The following is a 27,536-nucleotide window of genomic DNA, read 5'->3' as shown; positions in this document are numbered from 1 at the left end:
CTTAAACTTGCGGCAGGGATACTATAAATGTCTGCAATATGGAAAAGTGCAGATATTTCACACATTGTTGAACCCATTGATGACTGGAGTAAGATTTAGTGTTTGTGATATGGTTCATGCTAGCTGTGGCACAGCCTCAAGAACGAGCGTGAGTTCGAGTGTGTGTGGCCCTGGGCTCCTCCGCCAAAGCCTTTGGCTCACATTCCTCAGTCTCAAGATTAAAGGCCCTTTGTCGAGACACGTACCAGCTATCCAGAGGCATTTATTTAGCTGAATATCTTCACAGAAATAAAAATCACATCCACCTATAAATTGAAAAAAAGAAAACTATGCAATGTGGACTATAATCATTCAAAAAGAGTCATACTGTATATCACATATTCACAGATTAAAAAGAATATACTCATAAACAAGCAGTACAGCATTTCTCTGCAGCAGAGGCATAATGGCAGGGATGCAATGGCCAGCAGTATGAGTTTTTGCCCGGTATTAGAAAGTCAGTTCACTCCATCCGTTTGTCCTGAATGAAAAGTAAAAATAGAAACATCACGGCCAACCCCGCAAAAAACAACTCTTTACCATCATTCATTGTCCATGCAAAGGTACACTGAATATACGCAGTTGACATCACAGCTGCCTGGTACTTGTACAGGACATGCAGCAGTGGTTGAGTGGAGATCGTGATATGGGTTCATCTGGAGCCATGACAGATGACAGCATCAATCTGAATAGCATCATGGTGGAAAAGGGGTAAAGGGTGGGAAGACTTTCATGCAAATCGGAATATTATATATGTCACTTATTATCGCACTGCAGGGTCCCAGACAGTGTCCCGTCCTGGCTTACACATCAGAGTTGATGCTCAGGTTGGCCAAACGTGGATCTGAGTTTATCTCATACCTGTAATGGTACCCCTCCATGTGGTCCCTACAAGCATCCCGGATGTTGTACATCCACCTCTTTATGCCTTTTCTGTTCAGGTAGAGCACCAGCAGGAATATGACACCGATCAGTGCCAGCACCAGCCCCAGGAAAACGTACGAAGTCTCCAGCACACCCTCTATGTTGTCCAAACACTTCAGCTGTGGCAGCTCCACCTGCAGGAGCGGCCGGCGTCTCAGGGCCTTGGGAACTTCGCACGTCAGATTTTGCGTGTCAAGCACCTGAGTGGAGTTTTTCAGCCACAGCAGCATGTCCTCATTGATACAGTCGCAGCGCCAGGGGTTCCCCCCCAGCCGGATGTGGAGTCCCGGTTTGAGGCTGAACTCTGCAAGCGTGGTAGGAGGCAGGTCCGTAAAACTGTTGTCCCTCAGGTCGAGGACACGCAAAGGGGGCACCTTCAGTGTACCATTTAAAATGGAGATGATGGAGCTGTTCTGCAGGCTGAGGTTCACAAGGTTAGAGAAGCTTGTGAATGTGTTGTTTGGAAGAATCACAAGATCATTGTTGGACAGGTCCAAGGCTGTCAGCTGGGGGAACTGTCCATTCAACAGGACATTCAGAACTACATCTATATGCGAATGATTGTGGAAAGAGTTACTGAGGTTCAAAACCTGCAGTTTGTTCTCGTCAGGGAAAGCTCGTTCACTGAAAGCCTGGATGTTGTTGTTGCTCAAGTCCAGCCTCAGGAGGTTTGGCAAGTTCTTAAATACCTCTGCATCCACAGACTCCAACTGGTTCCCACTGAGATAGAGATCTGTTAGCTGTGGCAGCCGGTCTGGAAAAGAGTCCACGCTTATAAGGGAAATGTTGTTTCCTGTGACAAACAGAATTTTGGTGTTGACCGGTAAAGAATGTGGAATCGCGTTCAAGCCCTGGTTTTGGCATTTTACAGTTTGCGAAGAGCACAAGCATTTGTCCGGACAGCCGTGACAGGACAGTGCGACCGCGAGGAGGAAAAGTAAATGCATCATACCGGACTCGTGTGCTCTCCCTCGGATTTCTCCACGGCTGCTCAACAGGCGCATGTTGGACTTGACAAATCTGTCCGAGCACACCGTGCGTAAAAACCGCTTTCCAGCAATCCCGACCCGGAGACCGCTTTGTTCTTCTGCAGGGGGACGAGGGAAAGTTGTTTTTTTTTTTTTTTTTTTTTTGAACCGTGTCTCACACCTCTATCCTCTGGAAAACTCCTCCCAGTTCCAGCTCAGACTCTGCACAACTACCCCCATCCTGGTTTATGAGTCTACATTCCCATGAGGTTTAAAAGTGGGGTGGACGACGGATCGCAAACTTCAGCGGTATACTCCTCGGTTTGTTTTCCAAACCTCTGGCTCCTGATGATTTAAACACACGCTACACAGTATTTCCCAGTCCATGAGAAAAAAAACAAAAAACCAATTCAATCTGTGGCAGAATGAATGATCAGCAAATAACTTCACCGAGCTGCCGATTGCTCCCTCATGTTTCAGTGCATACGCACTTCCAGCTCTGGTCTGGAGGGAAAGACCAGACTCAGCAGCACGGTGAAGAGCATTAGGAGGAGGGAGCATACCATTGTTCCACAAAAGAGAGGGGGGGGGGGCGCAAAGGAAACTTACAAGTTTTGTGTAGAGCTTCACTTTACACCCACGATACTGCTCCTGCGCGTGATTTCCGACGCCACAAATCGCTTAATACGTTCATCTCAACTTGATTTTTTAAACATCTCCCCGCGTTAATCCCAGCTCATTATCCCGAAATGACCCGTGGCGTAGTAGGGGCTGCTGTAAAATGTGAGCCCCGGGGCTTGGTGTGCAGGGACCTCCGGAGGGAGCTCCAGTGACGTCACAAACAATGCAAAGAACAATTAGCTTGACAATCCAAGATGAGAAATGGAGGCTATATGCACTGTATGTGTGGTTTACAGTCACATCAATAAGTAATGGCCGTGCTTGCAGTTTCCTGCCTGTAGATTGGTCACTCAAGTCACCAATCTACACCAATCTACAGAAATAAACACAATATTTCTGGGCTGATAAAACACACACATTAAACAATCAGAGGGATGGTGGGAAAAGTGATGGCAGCCTCTGATCTGGAGGCTGGTTTCAGATGGTAGCCTACCTGGAGTCCAATTAACGAAACTACAATTAACATGGTTAAACACTAAAACAGTATGAGGGTGATTTTTTTTTTTTTTTACAAGTAGCATCAGCTGATGTGCGTTATGCCCAGAAAAGAAAAGAGCGCTCAGATGACCTAGAATCAACAGATGTTATCTGTAGCCTAAATGGAGAAGAGGCCGGCACAGGGCGAAAACTCAGTGAGGTGAAGAAGAATCATAGAGTAGCAGCTAAAGACTTAAAGGATTCAACATCTCTGTTGTGTGAGTCAACTAAGACACCTCAGAGGAAGCCATTGCTACTGGGACAGATGTAACAAAGGTTGAATTGTTTGGGAAGAGCATGCAGCACTGTGGTATAAAATGAGAACCGCATACCAACATGAAAACATGTGAGGAAGAATGATCCAAAATTAAGCAGGTCTAATCCACCGCTAAAGGGAGCACTAACCTGAGGTTATTGCTTCCAAAGGTGGTTCAACCAGTTATTGAAATTGTTTCCATTACTTTTCCCACCATCGCTCTATATTTAATATGTGTGTTCAATAAAGGTAAAAAGATCATGACTGTGTTTTATTACACTTACAAATATTGTGTTTGTTGATAGTAGTGGTTGTGGTAGTGGTTGCCTTTCTGTGTGGGTTTTCTGTCTTTATATTTTCACGTTTTTTTGGAGGGATTTTTTTGTCTCTTTGGATCTACCAGGGTGTACCCTGCCTCTCACCCAGTAACAGCTGGGATAGGCTCCAGGGTGATATTTGTGATATCAGATGCCAGTTCATGATCAATTTATGCAGAAAACCAGGAAATTGCAAACAGAATAGTATGGTAATGACATCTTCTGTGCGTTATAAAAAGAATACCATCAGTGTTGCTTGGTAAGAAATAAATAAAAAAAAAAGCATGGTCTTTCTCTGGCTCAACCAGTTTGATCTATACACATTTTATTAGGTTTGATATCCAAGCCAGTTCTGCACAAAACTCATCTGAAATGCTAGTCTCTGTGGAAAACACATAGCCTGAAGGAAATGAGAAACAAAAAGAAAACGGCTGAAACAAACCCATTAATCATTTCATCCATACTTTACCATTCTAAATGGGAATCCCTTTTAGAATTTATTTATCTCAAACTAAAGGTTTACTTAGGATGAAGCTCACATATTTTAAAATGGTCAGAGGTGAGATTGAGGGGAAAATTTTATTTAATATGAAATCAGAGGTGATCTAATTTCACATTATACATCATATCTGATTATTCTGACTCTCAATTAACATTTCAACCATATATCTGATTAATAAATCCTGTATTTATACTGTAGCACTGTGAAAAATGTCCATCACAGTATCTTATCCGAGGATGATTTGAGGAAATCTAAAAAAGGATTTAGAGGATCTTTAATGTAACATAATTTAGTAAATGCTTTTGCATAAATTATTTAATACAACCCTTAAACATTGTGAAGTGAAGACAGTGACAACACCACAATTATTTTGTTGACTAATTATGTTTTTTTTTAGGTCTACGTTATTTGATCAAGTTATTATTTTATAATTGTGTCTAAATTTGATCTCACAATATAAATAAATAAAATTTCCAATGACATCATAGAAACAGCAACAGCACCCTCCTAGCACCACTAACGCCCCCAAAATCAACCAATAGTGTGCTAGTATACACAGAGCCTGGCCAATCAGAAGTCCCGACACTAGTCAGAGTTTTTACCTAACCTGCAGAGTCCTGTCAGAATTTGCATCACTAAAGAAACCGGCATTTCTTATTTGTAGTGATGACACAGTGGATGTACGTCGTTGATGCAACTTTGCTCATGTCTTCTCTTTTCTTTATCTAGCGGAAGGTAAGACATAATACTATGCTAAGCAATAAGCAGTAGAGGTAATTAACGCTAGCTTGCGATGATGTGTCAGTTAAGCTAGCTTAGCTGCCAAAGCACTGTAGTACTAGCTATCTAACGTTAACGTTAACAACAGTTGGCAAACTATTAATCCTATAGAGAAACATATACCTAAAGAGAGGATTTTGCCACGTTAGCTGTGTGGTTGCCATATTTGAACATACGTAGCAAATTATGACGAAACGGTTGTTTGAGCTTATGCAGAGACTGTTAGCAAGCTAACGTTAGCCACCTCTCTAGGACCTATAATACTCAGTTTTATTGCGCTAGAGTTTGTGTTAACGGTATTGCTTCGTAGTGGCTTCAGTTCTGCAGTCCTCCAACGCAGAACTCAAGGGGTTGAAAGGGGGTCAAGGCGGAAAAATGAGTTCATGGTAGTGCACTAACCTAGCCTGTTACATAATCCTTGTATTAGAAGTCGACATTAAGAAACTTCCTTATTAAGGTCAATGCTCTTTACACATTGAGACATTATCTATATGCAAAGTTTCAATTGAATTATCTCAATCTAGTTTGAGTTTTCAAATAGCTGTCAGCCAGACCAGCCAACTTAGCTGATCTCAACTACTTGAGTCTGTCACTGGGCAAAGCCTGCTCTGACCTTTGCACTTGCAGTTTGAGATCTGCTTGTGCACCTCCACATTAAACAGATTTTGCATTAGCCTCTGCTGTTTGCATGTAATCAAAGTGTGAATGCAGACTGTTGCTGTTCATTGATAATCCTTTTTTTCTCTGTCTCAGGCGAACTCTACAATTATGGAGTTTTGAAAAGGAGAGTGAGAGTTTTGGGGGGAAAGGGCTCCTTTCCCCTCATGTTTGATGGTTGGACTGCTGCAAGAGAAGGTCAGAGGGTTGTTGAAATTGTTGCCTTTTGTAAATTATTAGAGGAAGAACTATTTTTGCTAACACTGAAATGTACAATTTTGTATAAATTCTTTTTGTATTTATTGAATTCTAAATGCATTTGTATGCTGCAAGTATCTTAGTTTGCGTTAAATCTTTGGTCAAAATGGTGGATTAAAACAAGTCGCACCAAGGCTCTGGAGTTGCTAGGGTGCAGTGGAACCTCAACACAAGCACAATTCTAGCGCTCCAAACCACATTGACCCATTTGTTGATCTTTATTTGTTGATTTTTTTCGCCCCATGCACTATTTTGTTATTGGAAAGGAGCTCAGTTACAGTACACAATTTTACTGACAGTGTTTTTGGTTAGTTACCTCACACTGTATTCCATTTGAGTTTGTTTGCAATTGTCGGTGGTGGGCTGTCAGAAAGACTTTATAATTCTAAAGGAAGAGGGGTCACTGAAGATTCTGCAGAGCTCAAGATGAGTCTGGCACCACCAGACTGCACCCCAAAATGCCGCTCACAGCAGCATGCAGACCAGGTGGTCGCAGCACTTACAGGTGGCACTGAGGGGAAACTGCGTGCATTCTTGATTTCACACTGCCATAATGCGGCCACCCTGCGGGATGCCTTTGGTCGCACAGCCCTGCACTTGGCAGCTTCACTGGGAAAAAAGGCCCTGCTGGAGTGGTTGTTGGACAGTAAGAATGCTGACCTCACAGCGAAGGATAAGGAATCGGGCTGGACTGCTCTGCATCGCAGTGCTTTCTACGGACAGATCCATTGTCTCATACCTCTTGTTAAGGTACAGTCACTTCAGAACATATGTAGATCCCTTTGCATTATAATCCATCTACTGCATTGTAGATTAAATTAATTTTATTTTTCTTTTAAACTACACTCAACATATCGCAGAATTAATTTTTATTTGCCTCAAAGAGGCAAATAAACTGTTTGCTTTGGCACTTCAAATTGTGATCTGATGCATCCTGTTTGCTTTAATTATCCCTGATATACAAATCTAGACATAAAATCCATGGTGCTCTCTGCAGACCTACTGGATACTGTTTTGTGGTGAGGAATCTTTCCAGCCAAGCATATAAAACCATGTCTGAAATGTTTCCAGAAGCCAGTAATTAAAAAAATGAAATGGAAGAAGTCTTCTGACCAGTCTTCTGACCAAGAAGTGACTCAATCAAGCCTTTATGGTAGAGTAGTCAGTCCATGTCGGTGAGTTTGCCAAACAGGATTCAAAGGACAAAAAGTCCTTGGTCGGATTGAACAAAATTAAAACTCAGAATGCAGAACTCTAAACACCATGTGTGGTGAACACAAGGCACGGCACATTGTCTTGCTAATACCATCCCTACAGTGAAGCAGGATGGAGGCATTGTAGGGTGATGGCTCACCTTTCAACCAAAAATAATCTGAAGCAAATTTGTTTATTCCTTGCCCTGTATTGTTTTGAGCACATAATATGTTAAGTTTAGATCAGATTTATGTAGCTGAAGAGAGTGAAGATTAATTTAAAAGATCTCACCTCCATTTAAATGTATTTTATTTCAGCATGGTGGACTTCTTTCCACTCAAGACAAGGAGGGTCTGTCTGTCCTGGACCTTACAATGAAGGACCGACCAGCACATGTTGTGTTCAAAAACACTGGTAAGAAAAGCTCCTGACTTAATCACTGAAACTGATATCGTTGTGCACCAATATGACACATAACAATGAAACCATTACCTTGAACAACAAGACATTTTTAAGTGTTTTTGAGCACATAATAATTTTCAATTCAAATTTGAACAGTCTTTTAATGGCAGACTAGACCAGTGTTTTAAGTCTCATAAAAGCGCCATGGCTATGCCAGTAACTATTTTAATATCTATCTTTACAGACCCAACCGAAGTATACACATGGGGAAACAATACTAATTTCAGCCTCGGCCATGGTAATCAGGAGAGCCGACAGCACCCTGAGCTTGTGGATGTCTTTGCCAGGACTGGAGTTTACATAAAGCAGGTAGGCTAACAACACTGAAGTACTAACTCTCCAGGGAAGTGAGAATGTTTTTGATACTGTAAAGGGCTTCCCCACCTTTAAAGCCCCACTCGCATTTGTCTCTGTCACACTACTGGCCTCATGCTTTAACTCTTTGCCAGCATGTTACATAAAAAAAGCCACATGGGTGCTCGAGATAAGGTGCACCACCAGGGTAAACCAGCAAAACAGTCCCTCCCCAGAGGCCTGTATTACACACCCTTCTCCTCAGAGTACATCAGCATATTTGGCTCATACTTGGTGAATCCACAGCTATGAAAATAGTGGTTGTGCTTGAGTTTTAATCTGTACTTGGCCTAAATAACATGTGGCTGTAGAGGCAGGGCACAAAGTAAGAATCAGTCATGTCAGATAAGCCAAATGGGGGTCATAGTTGTTGTGTCAGGTGTTTGTCAGTAGGTGGACTGCTAGGCTTTGTCTTCTTCTCTGTAGTCTTCATTTGTTACTTTGTTGAGCTGGTTTATGCATGGTTAAGCTATGCTGTTGAACTGTGCCAGCCAGGCTACAGTTTCATGCACTTGTCATTTGGATGCTCTTAGTGTGATTAATATAGCTGCTGGCACCAGAGCAGCCACCCTCAGTGATGTGTCTACACACTAGGTGCTGATTATAGTAGATTAAGTAATGCAGAATGCCCATGTTAGATACGCTACATTATTTCAGTCCTTTCTTAAAGACATGACATTTGAAAGCTGAATTCAAATTATTCATCTGTTGTTGTGTTGTCACCCATTTACAAAAGAAACTCTGTGCTTAAGGTGTTTCCTCACCTGCAGGACTTGCCATGTAGAGTCATTTCATAAAGACTAGCAGAGGACAGGTTGTGGATCTGATTTCATGACCATGCAATGACCCATTGGCACTCCATACAGTCTTTGTCTTCCTAGCCCAATCCAGCAGGTGCCAGAGGTTAAATATTAATTCCACAATGACATGTTTTTAATTAAATGAACTACACTGGTGTGCATGCATGTGTGTGAATGTCCACATCAATGTGATACTTGGGGAAACATCCCTGCGCTCTATTGAAAGCTTGAGGGGAGCAATGTATTAGTAATGATGTTTGCTTTTCCACTTGTGCCTTGGCCTTTATTGGCATAGTGTTTTACTATCACTACAAGAGGGTTTGGCCGAGGGACATGGAAAAAGATGCATCACAGCCTCTCCTGTGAGGTCAAAATTATAATGACAAGAGCCTTAATCAGCACAACACAATTACCTTAGAGCTTTTTAATAATAGCACATTCTGTATTTTATATTTTACCTTTGTTACTTAATCTCCCACTCTCCCTGCAGGTGGTCCTTTGTAAGTTCCACTCTGTGTTCCTGTCTCAGAAAGGGCAGGTGTTCACATGTGGACATGGACAAGGAGGGCGACTTGGTCATGGAGACGAACAGACATATCTGGTGAGACTTCTTTTATAGGGCGTCATTTTGGTGTAACCTCTTGATACGCTCCGTATTGATCTTATTTGATTAAAATGATGATGTATGGTGTAACTTGCCACATAAAACAGTTAATTATAATTATCTGTGGTGAACATTGAAGATCAACTTGTAATAAATTTCTAGAAATTAAGATGAATGAATGATGAGGGAATACAAAATGTGTTTATATGAGCAGTGGCATGTTAAAATATATATAAATATATACACACACACACACACACACACACACATATACATATACACACTTGGAAATTTTTCAGAATGAAATGAGTATTCACTCCAGGAAGCTTAAGTCTGAAGTGCTTCCGATTGCTGGGTTAAATTGTGTGGAAATGGAAAAAATCTTTTTTTATAATGTTGGAGCAGGCAGCATCTCTTCAGCGCATGTTTGATGATGATTTGTAAAAACGTGTGATCTGGAAAGAGAGTCCAATTTGTGAACTTGCTTGGAAAAATCCAGTCAGTGGTTTTATGCATTCACATTAGCCTAATGCAGAAAATGAATGGATCAGAGCAGAATATAATAGAGCAGCGTCAGCAGACAAATGATCATACCATTAAACCCCCAGCACTTAGCATGTAAAGCCTATTAAAACTTGTGTATACTTTTTCTAATTTTTTCCATTATCCTCTTCTGATTCCTCTTTTCAGGTTCCTCGAATGGTGGAGTGCCTCATGTCCCATCACTGCTCCCAGGTGGCAGCAGCTAAAGACCACACTGTGGTGCTGACAGAAGAAGGATACGTTTACACTTTTGGCCTCAACACCTTCCACCAGCTAGGTCTGGCTCCTCCTCCTGCTGCAGCACATGTGCCTAAGCAGGTAGGAAGCTAGCATGGAGAGTAGAAGAAAGGGGCATTCAACCTGCAATGTTTATGTTCTAAATAAGATTTGATTGTTTTGGTGTATTAAATGACTTTGTTTAAATATGTCTTTAATGAACTCTCTTAATGAATGCCAGATTCTACTATAGTAGTCTATACACTAGAGTTCTAATGTAATATGTTTTGTGTTTGTAGGTGTGCTCCAAGATGCTCAAGGGCAGGACAGTGATTGGAGTTGCAGCGGGAAAGTTTCACACGGTACTGTGGACTAGGGAGGCTGTCTACACAATGGGACTAAACGGAGGTCAGCTAGGTAAGTCTCACCACAGGAATATCAGCGAAGCCATTATACAAGACAAGATTGTGCAGCTTTTTACATATTTAATGTAAATAATAATAATAAATAAACTGTTGCGCCTCTACACATAGACATGTAACCAGAATAGAATGAGAAAAGCAAAACTTGAGCATGCAAGCATAAATAACGATCTTGTTGCTAACAAAAGACTATTATTATGTGTAAAAGTCCATAATTAAAGTCTTGAAAATACTGTGTGTGTGAATAGATTGATGTGTTCATGTACAGTGTATTTTGTACTATACATTGTGATCTCCAGGTTACCTATTGGACCCTAATGGGGAGAAGTGTGTGACAGCCCCCCGGCAGGTATCAGCTCTGCACCACAAAGATGTCACCGTAGCCATGGCTGCAGCTAGTGATGGAGCAACAGTAGTTGTGACTGAGAAAGGGGACGTCTACCTGTTGGCTGACTACCAGTGCAAGAAAATGGCTTCAAGGTGAATAAAACAGTAGAATTTCAACCATAGTTCATTTGTCTGCAAAGTTTAAAAGGTCTTATATGTGTTTTTTTTTTTTTTTTTAATGGACACACCGAAAAGAGCGTTGGAGAGTTAACAGTCCCTCTAAAACAGTCTGGGATTCCTCATAAATGTCTTTTTCTGTTAAGCTGCACAAAAAGCAGATTTTTGTTACAGTATCCTCATATGTAGACAGAGCAGCAGAATTTGTAAAATGCCCCAAAATACCATAACCTGAGGACCCCATTGCAGAAATAGTGGGCAAATTTCATGTCACATAAAAATCTAATGTGTCCTTTTCTTCTGTGACCGGTGTGATTTTTGCAGTCTTTTCAACAGAGCGAACAGAAGTACTGTCAGTTCTGCATCGCCTCTGGCATTATAATCAGGCTGTGTTTGAATGATAGCTGATAGTAAATCAGCCACTAAAATGAAAACTGTGTAGCTGTGTAGTCTTCCCATCTGCTTTGCATAGTTTACTGCTGCAGTTGTGTGCGACTGTTACAACTTCGATGATTAGGGAAAGGTAAAGAAACAAGAAAAACACATGAGGTGGGTTAATTTATTTATTGAAATGGCTATTTTACCGGCAAACTTAAACATCAAGAGGAAGGCATACACACCAGCAGCAAGGCCAACAAATGCTATTGTACTGTTAAAAACAGAGACGTAAATACTGTATAACCAAACTAATTATAGTTCTTCATCTAACGTATAATACCAACTGCTCTACACTTAGCTATCCAAACAAAGCATTACATCAAGTAGCATCTCTATGCTTGGTGTGACTAAACAAACAAGAATTCCGAATGTAAGAGTGTGTACGAGTAAATCTACAAGCTGGGCTCATCTCCAGAAACAAACAAGTGCCTCATCAAACACAACATCACAGTTTACACAGAGCTGCAGTGACTTTCAAACATTCACTAACAAATGCATACCAAACCAGAGACACAGCTGCTCACATCGGATCATAGCTGCACAGACTGTCCGCTACACTGCACTTTTCCAACCTTAAAAAAAAAAAAAAAAAGTGAGTTTTTTTGATTGAAGAGCCGGTCTGGGTCGAGCAATTAAGTGTGTGCATCTCTGCATCAGTCCCAGACAGGCACTGGCATGTGCTGATTTACATAACATAGCAATGGAGAAAAGGAGAGGCACACAGGAGGAGGGAGCAAGAGGCAAATGCTGTTAACAGGGACAAAGTCTGTTAAATAGCAAGAAGACAACATTGGATTTATTTAAATGCATATGGTTAAGAAAGTGCAGTGATAATAATAAATATAATAATAAATAGATAATAAACTACGTGTCTAAATTTCACAGATAAAGTGACTCATTGATTCTACAAATTATATAATGTGACTTCCTAATTTTATCATACCAATTTTTGTTTCCTTTTTGTCTTCTTCAGGCAGCTCAACATCAAGAAGGTTCTGGTCAGTGGTGGCAGTCTGGACCACCGTGTGGTTCCACAGATCCTGAATGAGGGAGGAGGGGAAAAGGTGGCCATTTTGGCGTTAGATGAAGCTGGGAGGGTACGTGTATGAGGAAGTGGTCTGTGGTTATTTTGACATTTGATGAAGAAAAAAACTTTACTTCTTAATTTGGCATTTCAATTATAAAACAATCTAAAACAATTACAAAACAATAAATGGTGGTTGTTTAATTTGACTCCTCAGTTTCTACATGTTGGCTCAAAGAGTGAATGTATAACACTGTTATTTTTAACTTTGCTTTACCGTCTGTACTGTTATCTAACCTGTGGTATAGATATAGTTACACAACACAGGGCAGAACCGGGTCTATATGGAGTCCTACAGATAAAAATGGTGACTAAAACTTGTCAGTGTAACTTTTCTTAAATTTCCTCCCTCTTGTATTTTTCCCCTCTCTGTCAGGTGTTTTGCTGGCGTTCCTCCGGCACCTCGGTGAGACAGTGCCGGTGGGCGTACGGACGTCAGGTTTTCATGTCGGACATAGCTCTCAGCAAGAACAGCATGATGTTTGTGACTCAGGAGGGGGAGGGCTTCGGCGGTGTGTGGGCTGGTGAATATAAGAAGTATGGTGAAAAGAAAGGTGAGTATTGTAGGAACATGGTATACTGAATCACAGTTTGCCATTTTACATTGTTTTTACAACAGCTAGTTGATGTTTGAGATTATTTCAATTTAAGTTTACATTAAATTGAAATGTGGTGAGAGAATAAGTTCAAAATATGTTAATCAATACTGAAAATGAGGAGGATAAATTGCTTTACTAAAAGGAGGTAATCAAAATGGATAATTTTATTTATATGTGATTATTATAATTTTTTTTGTGTGTGTTTGTTTGTATGTTGTTTGTATGTTGCAGATATCAATGTGGAGGTTTCTGGCCATTCAGATGCTGGGACACTTTACGAGCGAATCCGCCTTGAGAAACTCCCTTATGTCCACAGAGCTGTCAGCATCACCATGGATTCAAAAGGCCGCAATTTTGGAGTTCTTCAGGCCGACCCCAAAACCAGGTAGACAGACAGTGCTTCTTACAACCTTGTACTCCTGCTCACAAGTCTGAAGGAAAATAGACCTGAGACCTAAAAGATGCTCTGGGACCAGTTATACATGTGAAGTGCAAACTGTTTTACAGCCAGTGTTCAGTCAGACGTGAGAGGAACCAAAAAAAAAAAAAAAACTAAAACGACAACATATCCTGTGTAAACGGGGTGTTAAAACCAACTGACACTTAATTAAACTAGAAGATTTAAGTCTCTGAAATTGTCATAAGGTGATTTTTGTGAAACAGAAAAAATGAAATTCAAACTTTACCAATTAGGTTTTTACCATCAGGCTCAATAAACAAAAAAGGTTAATAAAAAATATGTTTGTAATTACATTCCTTAATTAACTTTCTGATAATTAAAGTTTTAGTATTGATAATTATAGTAATCTTTTAGCATTACCCAGATGGTTTATTTACCACCCCTAAAAGCCATTTTAAGAATGAGATTAAATAGTAGCCTGACTTGCAGATTTGCGATGACAAAAGGTTGAAACAGCTAAATAATAAACAGGGAAAGTGCAAAGGGAGATTAATAACAGAGATTATTGATTTCTCAATATGAATTAAGATCTGTGTGTCTTTATATGGTTACAAAGGAGACCTACCCACCTCTTAAAATGTTCATTTGCAAACCTAACTTTAAGTACCAGAAATTAGTTAAACACAGTGAGTGTGAAGTAATTATTCCAGGCTAAATGGTTGAGAGTCAGTCTTGTTAGGCTGCACATTAATGTCAATTTATAGCTTATTTTGTAGACTGCTCTCATTTCTGCTCATTAAACGTGAATTACTTTGGCATAAAATATACATATAGTTGAGTGGTATACCAAATTATCGATGGCTATAGGCAATACTGTTAAACATTTGTAGAAACATTACACCTCTTTGAGGTTGGGACCTAATATTTCAGGTTTTTGCTCAAATCAGTACATTATTAATTTTATTATTGCTCAGGTTTTCATTGTTTTTGTAAATTGAGGAGCAGTGCTAATAATTAATGACGTAAAAATGTTTTACTTGCATAAACGTGCACAAAACAATGTGAAAGTGAGTCACCACTGGATGTTAATGAGTGGCAAGGTGCTTAAAGGTGAATGAAAGTGACATTTAGTTTCTTAAAAAATGAGCACAAATTGTCTTGAACTTTGCCTACTCTTATTTTTGCCTAATTATAATAATTGAATTAATATTCTGATCTGGTACACCTTTATGTATGTGGATGATGTCATCTGGAGGAGTTTTCAACTAGAACCAGAGAGATATTTTAATAAAGTGAAGGCAGAGGGATCTGCAAAACCATTCATAGAAATGCACTACTCCAAGCTCAGGCTATAAGAAGCAAGCTGGAAATCAGTGAAGTTACCCCTAAATAGACAGAAAGAGAGTATGTGCAGGGAAGCAAGGAAGAGAGAGAGGGAGACCAGAAAGGAAGAAATGGACAGAGAGGAAAGGGGCTCAGTAGTAGGTCAGGAGAGACGAGGCATTTATTATTACAGCTATCTAGGCTTCCGGACGCCTTCAGCTGTGAAATGCTCCCACTAAATTAACACACATGACTAGACAAGCATGAATAATGCTATCTATAACATCATTTAAAGCTGTATTTCCACTGAGGCATGTAAATAAGGGTCTGGTGTTACAGTAAATGCAGCAGCACTGTTGCTGGAGTGTAATACTGGAATTCCTAATAGATATGAAACATACCTCAGATTGAACAGGGAGCTCTGCCATCTAGAGGTGGGCAACCTGGATCATCCTCTAACAGACTAACCATGCAGGACCTTCACTCTAAAAGTGTGTGTGTCTCAATGTATATCTAATTTTTGATAACATGAGTGACTGTACAACCGGTATAACAATGTCCATCCTGTGTTCTCAACCTAGCTTGTATGAGATTCCCAGCATTTCTCCATCGTCCTTCTCCCAACACTTCCGGAGCCTTCTGGATGAGGCAGATGAAATGGACAGCATCCACGATGTGACTCTTCAGGCCGGTGATCGCACCTTCCCGGCTCACAAGTACATCCTGTCCATGAGGTCTGACTTTTTCCGGAAACAGTTCATGTCCGAGCAATGTGGGAATGATGAGGAACTTGATAAGGAAGTGAGGAAGAGCGAAGATGCTCTGGGTTGCGATTTACTTATTTTCGAAAAAATTCCACCGGACATGCTGGAATACGCCCTGCAGTTCATCTACACAGACTCCTGTGAGGTGCTGGTGCATGGGTCCAGGCCAAGAGTTTCAGGGATCCTGACAGGACAGAACAAGGTGAGGGGAGAAAAAAATACTAAGGTCTTTGTATTATCTGTGAAAAGGTGTTATCTCTGACTCAGCTGTGGTTATTTCATGACAAGTGTGTTGTTGTGTTGTCACTGTCTCTGTTGCATTGGCCAGGACTCAGAGCAGGAGAGGCTTATCACCAGCCTGCAGGACTTGGGCCTGAGAGGTCGCTCAGCCCTCGAGGTATACCGCTCCCTTCCTGCTGCAACCAAAGGAGATGGTGACAAGGCCAAGAGCAAGGGCTCCAAGCCTGGCAAGAAGGGGAAAGGAGGCAAAGCTGAAAGGGCCGGAGCCAACGAGGGGGGAGTCAACCCTGTGAAAACCTTACAGGGTGTTGCGAAAAAACTCGGCCTGGGCAGCCTGTCTGCACGGTGAGACACTGAGCAAGCTCTGGGCCCGGAGGCAAATTCATATTTGCTGTCATTTCCTGTTAATCATGCTTTCTTTATTGCTTGGCAGACTGGACGGAGTCAAATATGAAAATGGAAAGATCAACGTCATAAACAAGAAAACTGGCAACAAGCCCAAATTCTACCAGAAGAAATGGTAGGTTGTAGCTTCTATAGACAGATGGTTGTATATAATGAATCTGAAATGGAAATGAAGATTTTCTGATATGGCTGTCTTACTGTATGTCAACAGCTCTTACCTATGTGATGTTACTTTGAAATCTGAAGATGGGAAAGAGTTTCCTTGTCACAAAAGTGTCCTTTGTGCAAGACTAGGTAAGATGGATAAGTCGGCATAACATCAAAGAAACCCAAACACATAGACTGTAGTGTGTGCCTTCTGGATCCACTAAGGAAAACTAAAATATTACTTTATGTATGTATTATGTTTATAAGGAGTTTTGTTGGTACTATGGTTTTGTTCCTTTTTGTCTGTTAATCCAGTATTTTATGTTGATATATTTACTCCTCTGTGTTGGAAAAAGTTTACATTTGATGGTTGTTCTACATAGCAGAAAGCGAGTAGCTGTGTATTTACCTTTTACATCTTTTCTTCAGAATACTTCAACAGCATGCTTGGAAACCATTGGATTGAGGCAAGGTTTTTTTTTATTATTATTTTTAGGTTCACTGGGCTTTATTTTTAAACCTATTTATCACTAATTGAAATACTTAAAATCCTATGGATATAACCCAACTCTGGCTAATTCTCTTGTCTTCCCCCTTTCAGGCCACATCCTGCACAGCACTGGAGATGCCTACAAGCTCAGAGATTTTGCAAGTCATTCTCGAGTATATTTACACAGATGAGTCTCCCACAATTAAAGGTAACTTCTCAAGTGTTAGTTTAAAACATTTAGCTGTTTCTATGATGTTTTACTGTTTATATGTCCTAGTATTACTAAACTGACAGCAATACATTTTTTTTTTTTTTGCCTGACAGAGTCTCTGAATGTAGAGTTTGTCTGCAATGTGCTGGTTGTGGCCGACCAGCTGCTCATCACAAGACTGAAGGAGATGTGTGAGGTTGTCATCACAGAGAACTGTATGTTCTATTCGTACTTCCTCTGCCCCTTTTTAGCATTTTGCTCTTGATCTCTTACCAGCTGCTTTTATTTTCTGACAATGCTGCATTTTTTAAATGTTACTTTAAATTTTGATTGATTTGAAGGTTGAAAACAACAGACTATGCTCACAGTAGGAATAATACAGCGATACAGTAGTAGCTTGTAAAGATACAGATGGGGTTATTGCTGATTTTCTTCTCCAGAAAATTGTATTTGACATAGTAAAACTGATTTGGGATTGTTTGTAGACTGTATGTGTACATGTATATATACATTTTATTTAATGTCTATTTCTTTGGGCATATTAGGGTTTGACATATAGTAAGCAGCCTGAGGACAGTTAAAAAAGAATATATAGTTAAAAAATATTCAATTCAAGATTCAAAACATTTTATTAATCCCAGAAGTAAATTGTTTTGCTTTCTCTCAATTCAGACAGTAGGTAAGAACCACGACCAGAAAAATAATATCAATACAAAAACTCAATATACACACAGAATATTGAAACATGGCTGAAAAGGGTTAGTCAAGTGGAAATGAGTGGATATGTTGGGCAAGTTGACTGTTACTGTGTTACTCACAGTCCAGAAGCCAGTTCACTAGTAATTCTAACTGCTTGAAACAAACCAGCAGCATTCACTCTGGCTCCAATTATATTAGTATGAATGCCTGTCACATTAATTTCATACCATGCAAATGTTACATCATCTTACTGGAGACTTGAGCTACAGCCTGCAAGTGGAATTTGTTCATTGTGTGCCAAATTATTTGCATGGTTAACAGATTAGCTTCTTATTCAATAGGAGTTATTTTTTCCTTTCTTCTTCATCTTCTGTCTGATAGGGACGATTACAGCTTTTAATAAGTAGAGGCAGTGAATCACCAGACACACTTGCATCATTTAAATGACTTGTCTGAGTTGCTAATAAAGGTGTTTGCCTTTTCCCTCCTCAGTGACCCTGAAGAATGCTGCAGAGCTGCTGGAGTTTTCCACCATGTACAACGCAGAGCAGCTAAAACTTTCCTGCCTCCAGTTCATTGTGCTGAACATGTCCGCACTGTTGGAGTCAAAGTGAGAGTCTGAATAAAAACAGTGTGGATTTTCAGCTTTGAATACACTACTTTTTAACATTTGAGTATTTTATTTTTATTTCTATTTCTATTTCTGTAAATGGTTTATTTATACATAGAACCAACTGACTTAGTGCTATAATGCAGTTCAAATTTACAATTTACAATGTACATAGTATATACAGAAAGACAAATACTACACAGGAGACGGCTAAAAATATGTTTTTCTTTCATGGGTGTGTCTGTTTGCCCCTTTGTTATGTGTTGCTCTCAGAGCTCTGGATATTCTAAGTGACGAAGTGCTTGTGGAGCTTTCTGCAGCCTACAGGAGGATGGTGAGTCACCTCCCACCCCAGAAACATCCCAGTCTGTATCATAGTTTGCATGACTCCCCCCCCCACCCCCCACCCCCCCCCCCCCCCTTAAAATAGCATTTCAGTCCAATACCCAGGGCTTGACATTAACTTTGTTGCTCAACAGCCACTGTGGCTGGTGATTTTCCAAAGTAACTCGGCATTTACACTTGCCATATTTTTATTTTTTATGTCCTTAAAGTTCATTATGCCTTGCTAACATTTTCTCGACCTAGACTTAACTGATAAAATTGTTAATTGCTGCCAGTTTTATATATATAACCATAACATAGCTTGTTACTAGTTAGTGGTGGAGAGGCTTCATGCAGTAAGTTGACTTGTCATATTGTCTCTACAGAGCTTTTGTTTGTTTGTTTGTTTCTGACATTAGATCCCAGCCATGCAGAAGAGAATTATCACTCCATACCCTGGTGCTCCAGATCTCAGTGTGTATGAGGATGAGGATTTGGACACTGCATTCAGTCCTAAACCAGAAACTGAACTGGATCACTCCTGCAGGTACACAGAGGTTGTTTAGTGTCTCCATCTTAATATTTACTGTGTTCTGCGTTAGATTAAATTTTGTAGCTGAGTCAATTTGGGTCTTGGACATGTCGAATATGTTAATTTGCATGGAATGTGTCCATGTTTCACAGTTTTTTTAGTAATCCAAAAATTTAGGATGGCATTTTCAAAAGATTGTGATTTTCACAGAGAAATCCTCCTAAAGAAGGCCAAGATGAAGGCTAAAAAGAAACCAAGACGACGCTCTGACAGCTCAGGAGGTTACACTTTGTCTGATATCATCCAAAGCCCCCCTGCTGCAGGTACATACTGTATATACAACACAGATAGAATTAGAATTAGAATTAGATGTCTTGAAATATGTTTTCACTAAATATTACCATTACATATTATCACAATACCTGCTTCATATCAGACTGTTTTAACTACTCTACTCCATCCTCTCAGTGGTCTCACCATTTCTGATGAAGTCAAGCAAGGTGAACTCGACAGAGTCCCTGCAGGAGCTGCTCACATCGGACTCGGAGGGCAGCAACATGGGGGTGGGCAGTCCCCGGGATATGCAGTCACCTGTGTTCCATGACAGAGCTGAGGTTAATATTGACAACAATCACATGCTTGACATCACATGAGTTTTTTGCACACATGATTTAATTGACTTAAGTTACATATTTGAAGTGTGTTACATCTTTGATAGACTGCATTTTTCCTGGTGATCTGTTAGTAATTATATTATTAGGTTATTAAAAGAAAGTAGCTACAAGACAAAATTGGGAATAACTCAAAAATAATATAATCTGATCTTTGTTATTGATTATTATCTGCAGGATGAGAAGGTTTTTAGTCAGGGGCTAAAAACTCCACCCAGCACCCCAACCTCCCTGAGGAACGTCCTCCCAACTCTTCCCAACTCCACTCCACAATCCATCCCCAAGGTCCTTCCCTGGTAAGATGGACTCAATGGATTCTAAACGCAATATAATTTGCATTCAATCTCTGATTTCTCCTTTAGAGACAAAAGTCAATGAGACGGAGATGAATAATTTTACATGCAACCAAGTTTTTTTTCTGCTTGCTTATGATTTGTGTCTGTGTTTTTACAATCTTTAGCCCTGTTCGTCCACCCCCTGTCTTGGATCTGAGAACCATCATGGACATGGAAGCCAACTCCGTGCAGACCCTTGGAGCAACTCCTAAAAGCCCTGGAAGGTATGAGCGGTCTGCCTCATATATGAACAGTTAGTTACATTATCCAGACTAGGAGATCATACAAGAAGACTATTTTCATTATTTCTCTGTTGCTAAGCAAACATATGTCCCCTTTGTGTCTGCAGTGTCGGTGCCAGCATCAAGCACTCCCCTGTTCCCGCTAAGTTGTCCCAGAAACAGAGAAAGATGTTGGCTATGGCTAACAAGGAGGCCAGTGGGGAGACCACTGCATCTAAATCAGCCGCTACAGTCACTCCATCCAAAAGCAGTGGGAAGGCCTGGTGAGTAAGACCCACTTCTCACAATGTCTTCCTGTTTTCTTTGTGTTTGGTGTACAGATAGTAATTTGTTTGCCAGAAATATCATATTGACACAATATGAAGTGTCAAACAATTTTATTTTATTTTATTTTATTTTTTTTTGAGGATGCTTTTGTCCGGTTATGGATAAGTCAGCTAAGTCTCCAGTGCTGCACATATTGAGAAAAATTCCAAGTACAAAGTCCAAGGAGTGCTAATTTTTAAATTAATTTTCAATGTTGTCTTACTCGTGTCCTGCTACTATGAACTTTGTGAGGCTAAATGCAGAACGTAGAGGTTAAAATAAAGATGAGAATGAACAAAATGAAAATAATGACACACTAGCACAATTTGATCACCCAAATATTGTATCATTTCATAATCATGCCATCCCAGCTAACTGACAGTGGGTATGTGGACATCTGGTTAGTGCAAATCGGTTATCTTTGTGCCACTTTGCATCACATATTCAACTGGAGCTGACTGCACAAGTGTTTTGCATGTTGGACTGCGATAGTATGATCCATGGAAGTTGTTCTGCAAGTTACTCTTTAAACAGCTACAGCCACTAGTTTACTAGTTTAAAAAGAAAGCCGACTTCAGGTCTCTCAGATGGGGACTGGGAATGAGATTGTCTGCTGAAGAGAGATTTTGATTTTGTCTCATCATTATTATTTGTCATGGTGTGCTCCACTGAGAAATTATATTTTGCATATGTTTTCATGTGTATGCAAACACAGTGGTTCTTGAAAATGTAACTATAGAATTTTCTCTGTTTCTGTGTAATATCACAAAAAACACGATCTGTAATACAAAATCAACTCTAGATCAAGAGACCTAATTAAACAAATGAGGCTAAAGATGGGACATTTTTATTCATTTATTAAGTGTGGGGAATGATCCAGTCTGACATATTTGTGGGAGGCAGAAGTACAAGTACGTTTTAAAGCATCATCGTGCACAGAATACAGTCCACACCTTAAGGTTATATTAGTGAAAATGTATCATGAGTAGAAAAATCTCCCCACCTCCACAGGAGAGTATTACAGAACATGATCCCTTCTGCTGGAAATGGAAAAAGTAACTTTTACTTTGTAACATGTAGGAGTTGTTTCTGTTGACAGAAAATTCTTCTGATCCACTCCTGCTTTCTTACACTGTACATTTAAATGGGATGTCTAGAGAAAATGTCTAGGTGCCGAGAAGTTTTTCTTACATTAACAAAGGCAACAAAGGATCAACTATCTTACCTTTATTATAAATAAATGGTTACATTGCTTTTCTCTCTGTTTGCTTCTGTCTGCAGGGCAACAGCAGTCCAGTCCCCACCCTTCTCACACTCATTTCGGGCCCTGCTGGAAGAGGAGGAGAGACGCCTAATCAAAGCGGAGCAAGTGGGAACGCAGAGGAGCCATGGTGCACAGGGACTGCCTGTCACTCCTTCAGCTGCCGCCCGCAGGGTCACGTTTAAAAGTGCTGAAGGCAGTGAGCTAGAGAGACCCACTGGGTGAGCATAGCTCTTATAAATAAACACACTCTGAGGTGGAAAGACACACAGCATGAGGTCGCTGCCAAAACCAGGATGACTACTTGTGTTGTGTACTGCTGTTTTCCACTTGGTGGCACTGTTGACGTGTCAGCTAACATGCTATAAGACATAGGAAAACAGCAGCCCACAGAAACACTTTATATACATGATGCTCCATTAACTTTATTACTTTATTCTAACTAACCTTATTACAATAGCTAATCTGAGTTTTAATTAAAGTAATTTCAAATTCTTTTCTCATTTCTCATCTGATCGAGGAAATGCCCAAATATTATTATGGGTTATATTTTGGTTTTGAATGGGATAAAAATGGGCAAGGCAGAAAAAGCTAAAATACTGATTTACACGTCTGACTGGACAGACAAAGCTGTCCTCAAGTTGGACAAATTGAGATAGGTGTGATGCTCTGGACTGAGTGAGGTGAACAGCTCGGAATGACCCGGTACAGCTGGAATGACCTGCCCGCGGACACTGAGTCACAGTGACCTTTAAAACGTCCGGAGACAGCTGGACAAACACAGTTTGTATGCTTGCACTTCTATCTTTGTGAGAACACTCTCTGACATAAGTCCATGATGTCGAACTCAAACTGATCCTCCCAATTTATAGCCACACATGTGTACACACAGTCAAACTCTGGTTCATTCTAATGGATTCCTATTTATAGTAATATTTGTCTACATTTGATTTATGTGTGAGATGTAAAGAAAACACATATCTTTGCTTACAGTACAGAGCATGATGTAATGTTTGATAATTAACCAATTAATTTTAAGCTTTGGAAAGCAGGTTTATGATTTCATAGAATCTGAACTAGTAGAAAATGCACAAGGAATAAGTTGGTGGTAGCTGATATGAGTCGTCATGTTAATTTTAACCAAAGAAAGGGGATTCCAGTTTGAATGATCAATCCATCTCTGCACACTCTCTGTACTTCTGGCCTGTGTGTGTGGAGGAGCTGAGTCAATCCTCTGTCAAACAGACACAGAGGAGAGGAAGACGGATGAGACGCTGCAAACACCAAAACCATATTTTCTGATCTCATCCACTGGCCTTTTCAAGTAGTGATTAAATACTCTGAACTTACAAATGGAGAACTGTGTTAAATTCAGCATCACTAGTAAGTCACTGCAGCGTGGCTCAGTATATATTTTTCCTCATTCATATACCAGTTTTGAAATTTTTGATCCCATGAGGAAATGCTTGCACTGTGGAACCCTGTTAAATTACTAAGTCTTCTCAGTCATTTCAGGACTTCTGATCTTGATTCTACTAGTTAGTTTTTTTTCCATCGTTTTAATCTGCTATTCTTCCGCTGCTATTTGTTTACCCACGCTTCAGGCCACTGTCGTTAAGATCAGACTTCTAGATGTTGAACAGCTGTGTGAGTCACTCTGGTGCCTGATCCGGTGATGGTAATCAGAATTGATGAGGGCAGCCCTCATGTCGAAACGGATCATAGAGGACAGGGAGCAGGTTTTAGGATCCTCTTGGTATTTGGATGAGCTGACAGGAGTTCAAGGCTCAGGAAGCAGCAGCAGCAGTCATTGTACATTCTCGTGTCGGCCTTCTGGGACACAGTTTCCACATCTCAAGTCAGATTTAATAGAGATGCCTTCTTAATCTTGATTGAATGTCAGTCTTTTCTCTTTTTCCTTCCTCATGTCTTCTACGAGTGCCTCCAAAGGTCTTGACATACACAAACTACACTTTCCATATGACTTAAAACCGAGCTGCACAGTGAGTGATGAGGAATTCTTCTGGTACCATGCATAAAAAACAATTAGTGCAGTGTGTGTTTAAACCATGCATACCAACCACAAACTAAGAAATCACTTTAAGTGCATACAAATCAGACTGCAGGGAGCTCGTGTCAGCCACGTGACACATCATGTTGAATAGATGTTCAGGATCTCTGTGGAATAGCAAAACACGATGGGTCATGTAGTTTCAGTCCACAATATTAATATTCATAAAGGAAATAATGTGTTCTGCAGTTTGATTTTTGAGGGAAATATTCTGTGTCTAGCACAATTTGTACTTTTTCGGGGTTTTTTTTCTATACACATTCAGACATTTCAAAATAAGTGGAAACAGACTTAAAGATTACATTTAGAGGCTGTGCCGAAAAGAAAGCCACACAAACACAAACACAACATTACAAAGCTGCAGAAAGAAACGGAAATGTCAGCGTGCTTTTAAAGATTCCTTATAAACCAGGAACCAGACCACGATGCTAATCTAATTTGCTGGTAATGAAGGCATTTACTTGTTTGGTGTAGATATTTGATTTCTTGTTCTTGCTAGTTTTATTTATTTATTTCGTTTTTTGACTGTGACCAGAATCGTGTGGCTCTAACGGTTTACCACAGTATGTCCGGTTTGGAGGTGTTAATTGACAGAGAGGAAAGATCACCTCAGCTCAGGAGCCTTTAACTTGGTCAGTGCACGGAATAAACAGGATGTGATGTACTCAAAAAATAATATAAAATCTACAATAACTAAAAATCACATGTGCTAGTAGACCTGAATAAAACAGGATGGAGGCTCAGAGAGAGAGTTCCTAATTTATAAGATTCCCATTTGTTCAACAATATTCAGTGATCTCTTATGTTAAACGTATTTTAACTTCAGTCCTGTTCCACAGTCATATAAGATGACTTGTTTATTGGGCAGCCTTTTACACACAGCTCTCGCTTCACTCAACCTTTGCTCATGCTTACTTGGACTCTAGTATTTTTCACCATCCCAGCATATTCACCCATCCCCAATCTCTCCCTCGCGTGTTCTCTCTCTGTGCCGTCCATCTTTCCCCCCAGGCCCTGGGTGCTGGGAGCAATGGGCAGCCCTCCCCGCTCCTCCCTGGTGACCTTCGCCTCCATTGTGGAGGAGGAGAAGCAGCAGGAAGCTGCGCTGATGCGCAGTCGAGAGAAGCCACTGGCGCTCATCCAGGTAACATGTTTTGTCTGTGCGCTTACGCACTCACCCACACAGAAACGCTCCTGCCATGACCGATCATGTGTGCAGCGTCCACTGCACACACTGCATGCATCTTCTTTTTATCCCTATCTGACAGGCAATTATATAAAGAACGTTACATTCTGTACAGTGCTGGTTAAAAATGAGGTGCCTTCACTTTAGTCTTCTGACAGCCCTCTCTGCTCTTTTCACTCTGTTGCCAGGCTTCTGTCAGCACCTTCATAGACTTGTTTTTTTTTTTTTTTGTGGCCTTCTGGTTACAGTTATGTAAAACGTATCATCATCACACTCTCAGTGTCAGCATTTTCTCTTTTAACCTCAAATGAAGTGTGGTTTTGGTCCCCACAACATCCCAGCTTCGATCTTCTCTTTCTGTCCCCATAGATTGAAGAGCGGGCCATCCAAGACCTTCTGTTCCATTATAAGGCGCGTGACAACCCTGATGAGCTGATAGTGGTTGAGAGGTCTTCCAGAGGTCCTATGGCAGCCCCAACCTGGAACAAACACTGACGTTTACCAGTGAGAACATGCCCTACCGTTGTCACTCTTTGTTTGACAATTGTTGGCAGTGTTCCTGCTGCAGCTTCCCCTGAAACATCATTGCCGTCATCATCAGATCCAGATAGTTCTGTGTTCAGATGTACCTCAGTCTCGTCCTTCCTCTTTGAGATGAGTCTGAAGCAAATCAGTGTTCATCTGCAGTGTTAACTTTAGTTTTGCTGCTGCTCGACATGTTTGTGTGCGAGAGCGAGAGTGATGTGGTCAAAACTGAATGTGGTCCTGGAGAGATGTTGTAGGTCTGGGACTACTTAAGCATGTTCCTTTTCTTTTTTGTTTTGTTTTGTTTCTGCTGGTGTTATGTCTCCGCTCAAACCAACAATGCAAACAGTAAACCACTGTCCCAAATAAATATTGTTGGTGATGTTAAGTCATATTTGCCACAGAAATACCAAGAAATGCTGATTTCTAAGCCAAAAAATGGGTCCAAACTATCATATTGAGGGCTTGTGTGGGTGTGAGTGTGTTAAGTGAAAGCGACGGCTCTCAATTTGATTAAAAATAAGAGAGTGAAGTGCCAATTATCAACTGTGGCAGAGGATTCAGCTGTGCTAGAAGAGTAAAGTGAGCTGTTTACCAAGGCAGTTAGTTTAGTTTCTTTATATTATTTTTTTTTTCTCTTAGTACATTGTCATGAGTCATTGCTTCAACTCATTTGCAGTGTAAAGTAAAAGCATGTTTGTCGTATTTATAACTAATGATTTAGATGCAGTGATGAGGGAAACTGCCAAATAGGGTTGATTGCGTTGAAGTGGCTTTCTGGCCTTTTGAAGTTATCTATCAAATGTTGTAGAGGAGCTGAGGTGCCTTTATGAATAATGATCACACACACACACACAAAAAACCTGCTAAAATATATATTTTTTTCTCTCATTTTATTTCTTTTTTCTTTTTGGACCATGTCACAGTCTTCAGAATGCCATTTGTGTGTATGGGTGCCATAAGGATGTGAATCAAAAATGGCATGCAATAAAATATCTCACCTGTGCAATGACCCCGTCTCCTGTCTCTGTTTCACTTTAGATCGCAGTAAACTGAATGAAAGTGGAGACACATTTAATTTGTTCAATTTCCTCACTTGTCTTTTTAAACGTGTCCCTTTATTGAAAATGTGTCTCTCGCTGCATCTAATAAAGATAACATTTAATGTGCCTGTCTCCTGACACTTCATCTGCCCTGCATGTGCACAGGACCATTATGAAGTCTCAGCGCATCATTAACTGTGATGACCCTGATCAGCACAGAGAGTGTGGCGATTTAGGGATTTTATTGGCTGTAATTACAGGTAGAGCATCACATCGGAAGTCAGGGACAGATGGCTCGTGGGAGAAATATTAATTACAGATTAGGATCTATTAGCCAGGACAGAGATGACACATGAATCCAAGCCTTGGAGAAGAAGTCTGCCTCTTTACATCATACCAAAACAAGCCAGACTGACAACCACCATCCTGAAAAGATAAGTGTGGACGTTTTGTGTGAGGACTGTTCCTCCTGAGCGCTCGTGCTCTGAATAAAATGTTTGTGCAAGTAGAGGAGTGCAACGTGATGCTTAATATAAGACTTTAAAGTGTGAAAAGCAGCCTACATAATGCCCTTGAGCAAGAGCCTTCAGTGTCGTTATTCATTCTAGCTGTAGACCGGTGATTGTATGTTCTTTAACACCATCTGCCGCTTCCACACAGATTTGGACAGAT

At 40.4% G+C, this 27,536-nt stretch overlaps 2 protein-coding genes across 2 annotated transcripts; one reads left to right on the top strand and one right to left on the bottom strand.

Moving 5' to 3' along the window:
• Positions 1–242: 242 nt before the first annotated feature.
• tpbgb (trophoblast glycoprotein b) lies at positions 243–2,698 on the bottom strand. Its single transcript, XM_026373143.1, has one exon. The coding sequence runs from the start codon at positions 1,965–1,967 to the stop codon at positions 843–845; it is 1,125 nt and encodes a 374-aa protein (XP_026228928.1). The 5' UTR covers positions 1,968–2,698; the 3' UTR covers positions 243–842.
• A 2,050-nt stretch (positions 2,699–4,748) lies between these two features.
• On the top strand, positions 4,749–26,833 carry ibtk (inhibitor of Bruton agammaglobulinemia tyrosine kinase). Its single transcript, XM_026370985.1, has 30 exons — positions 4,749–4,899; positions 5,698–5,799; positions 6,230–6,609; positions 7,371–7,467; positions 7,700–7,824; positions 9,160–9,270; positions 9,964–10,134; positions 10,332–10,449; positions 10,754–10,934; positions 12,370–12,493; positions 12,857–13,034; positions 13,311–13,464; positions 15,384–15,768; positions 15,895–16,151; positions 16,240–16,326; positions 16,423–16,505; positions 16,788–16,825; positions 16,960–17,056; positions 17,173–17,274; positions 18,251–18,368; positions 18,642–18,702; positions 19,112–19,239; positions 19,435–19,547; positions 19,693–19,838; positions 20,073–20,191; positions 20,356–20,454; positions 20,580–20,735; positions 22,060–22,260; positions 25,122–25,254; positions 25,666–26,833. The coding sequence occupies exons 2-30, from the start codon at positions 5,769–5,771 to the stop codon at positions 25,789–25,791; spliced, it is 4,119 nt and encodes a 1,372-aa protein (XP_026226770.1). The 5' UTR covers positions 4,749–4,899; positions 5,698–5,768; the 3' UTR covers positions 25,792–26,833.
• The last annotated feature ends 703 nt before the right edge of the window (positions 26,834–27,536 follow it).

Source organism: Anabas testudineus, chromosome 16 (genome assembly GCF_900324465.2).
Source record: "Anabas testudineus chromosome 16, fAnaTes1.2, whole genome shotgun sequence".
NCBI lineage: Eukaryota > Metazoa > Chordata > Actinopteri > Anabantiformes > Anabantidae > Anabas > Anabas testudineus.
This window is presented reverse-complemented; position numbering and strand designations above follow the sequence as displayed.